Genomic DNA, 2,148 nt, shown 5'->3' with positions numbered 1-2,148 from the left:
TTCGTGTGTTAGTGCCCCGGAACTCGGTAGAAATTCTTTTCCAGGCCCACGCTCCGCAGCGCGTTTGGTGCGGCATGGGCAAGCGCGACAGCAAGGCGGCCAAGGCGAAGCGCGCGGAGCGCAGAGGCAAGGGAGCGCTCAAGACGGAGGAAAAGACTGCCAAGGGCGAGCAGAAGCAGAAGCGGCGCGATGCCAACCGCCAGGACGACGAGGACCTCGAGAAGGCGAGACGGAGCCTGCTTCATCTCGGCGGTTGAGCCTCACGCGCCGCCTCAACCCTGACCCGCGCACACTGCAGGTTCTCAAGGAGTTTGCGGCGATGCAGGCCGACGAGGCGAAAGTCGGCGAGCAGGCGGTGCCGCCGCCGTCGCCGCGGGCCAACGGCTCTCTGACGCTGCACCCGAGCGGCAACGAGCTGCTCCTCTTCGGGGGCGAGCACTTTGACGGCAAGAAGAACACCTTCTACAACGAGCTCTACCGCTACTCGATCAAGCGCAACGACTGGCGGCTCGTCACCTCCAAGCGAGCGCCGCCTCCGCGCTCGTCCCACCAGGCGCCGGATCCCGCGCCCTCTCCGCGACCACACTCGTCACCGCGGAGGACCGGCGCCGGCATGGCTGCGAGAAGAACATCCCTACCTCGACACGAGTCCGCCGCTGCGGTGGCCTCGCCACTCACCGTCCCAGCCTCTCCCCGCGGCCAGGCGGCGGCCGTGCCGACGGGCGGCGGCTCGCTCTTTGTCTTTGGTGGCGAGTTCTCGAGCGCGAACCAGAGCCAGTTCTACCACTACCGCGACCTCTGGTGCCTCGACCTCGCCACCTACGTCTGGGAGCAGGTGCAGGCGAAGAACGGCCCCTCGGCCCGCTCGGGCCACCGCATGGTCCACTGCCGCGACCGGCTGCTCGTGTTCGGAGGCCTTCCAAACCAGACGCGTCCTAGACACTTCCTAGACACTTCCTAGACGCTGCTCGTGTTCGGAGGCCTTCCAAACCAGACGCGTCCTAGACACTTCCTAGACACTTCCTAGACGCTGCTCGTGTTCGGAGGCCTTCCAAACCAGACGCGTCCTAGACACTTCCTAGACACTTCCTAGACGCTGCTCGTGTTCGGAGGCCTTCCAATTCAGACGCGTCCTAGACACTTCCTAGACACTTCCTAGACACTGCTCGTGTTCGGAGGCCTTCCAAACCAGACGCGTCCTAGACACTTCCTAGACACTTCCTAGACACTTCCTAGACACTTCTCGGGGCCTCGCTGCAGGCTTCTTCGACAACCTTCGCGACGTCAAGTACTACAACGACGCGCACGTCTTCGACCTCTCCCTCTACCAGTGGTGAGGCCGCCCCGCCACTTCTCGCACAGCGGAGACTCCGACTCGCACCAGCCGAGACTCGCGCTCCAATGTCACACCCGAGCTCCTACACAGCTCCAACTCGGACGCAGCCCCAACTTACACGCAGCTCCAACTCACACGCCTCCTCCACACCACCGACAGAGAAGCACACCTACGGCACGCCGGCTAAACACTTTCTCCCGCTGTTTTGGCTCCCGCTCACTCCTCCTCCGCCTATAGAGTGAGAGACAGACTGGCGGACAGATCGGCCTGCATCTCCCACCCGCCCCTCGCCCGTCGGCTCGCCCCTCACAGGCACAAGCTCGTCACTGCTCCGGGCGACCCCGTGCCACAGCCTCGCTCTGGCTGCTCTCTGGCGGCAGACCCGGCGGCGGCGGCTCCTAGACGCGCAGCTCACGCGCCAAGTAATCCGTCTAGCACACGGAGACGGCGTGTTCACCTGTACCTGTGTTGCAGCCGCGCCGCGAGCGTATCCATCGCACTCCTAGTCCTTGAGTTCACGCGACGCGCGGAGAGCGGTGCCGGAACCCGCCTTCCCCCACTTCAGTCTGGTCGCACTCCAGGCGGGGGCGGTCTTTCTGTACGGCGGCTACTACAAGAAGAAGGTTGCGATGCAGCAGTTCGACTCGCACAAGGACAAGGCGGCGGTCGAGGAGCTCTCCGAGACGGGGGTATTGTGCCGGCACTCGCGTCGTACACTTTCTTTCCTTTGGCCTGACCGCCTTGTTCTTTTCCCACAGGTCGAGTTCCGGGACACCTGGCGCCTCGACCTCTTTGGTGCGTGTGCCACCACT

The 2,148-nt window shown here is 64.2% G+C and overlaps 1 protein-coding gene across 1 annotated transcript in view; it reads left to right on the top strand.

The window, feature by feature from the left end:
- Positions 1 to 319: 319 nt before the first annotated feature.
- The window catches only part of EMIHUDRAFT_95019 (hypothetical protein), a gene marked incomplete at both ends in the record, with an annotated part of 3,001 nt that continues 1,172 nt past the window's right edge, over positions 320 to 2,148 (top strand). The window contains 5 exons of the mRNA XM_005794166.1: positions 320 to 932; positions 1,261 to 1,333; positions 1,649 to 1,679; positions 1,918 to 2,025; positions 2,095 to 2,131. Coding sequence (XP_005794223.1) covers positions 320 to 932; positions 1,261 to 1,333; positions 1,649 to 1,679; positions 1,918 to 2,025; positions 2,095 to 2,131 — 862 coding nt within the window. The remainder of the gene's footprint in view (positions 933 to 1,260; positions 1,334 to 1,648; positions 1,680 to 1,917; positions 2,026 to 2,094; positions 2,132 to 2,148) is intronic.

The sequence above is a fragment of the Emiliania huxleyi genome, assembly GCF_000372725.1.
Source record: "Emiliania huxleyi CCMP1516 unplaced genomic scaffold EMIHUscaffold_1, whole genome shotgun sequence".
Taxonomy (NCBI): domain Eukaryota; phylum Haptophyta; order Isochrysidales; family Noelaerhabdaceae; genus Emiliania; species Emiliania huxleyi.
Note: the sequence above shows the minus strand (reverse complement) of the source record. Positions and strands in the feature narration are given on the sequence as shown.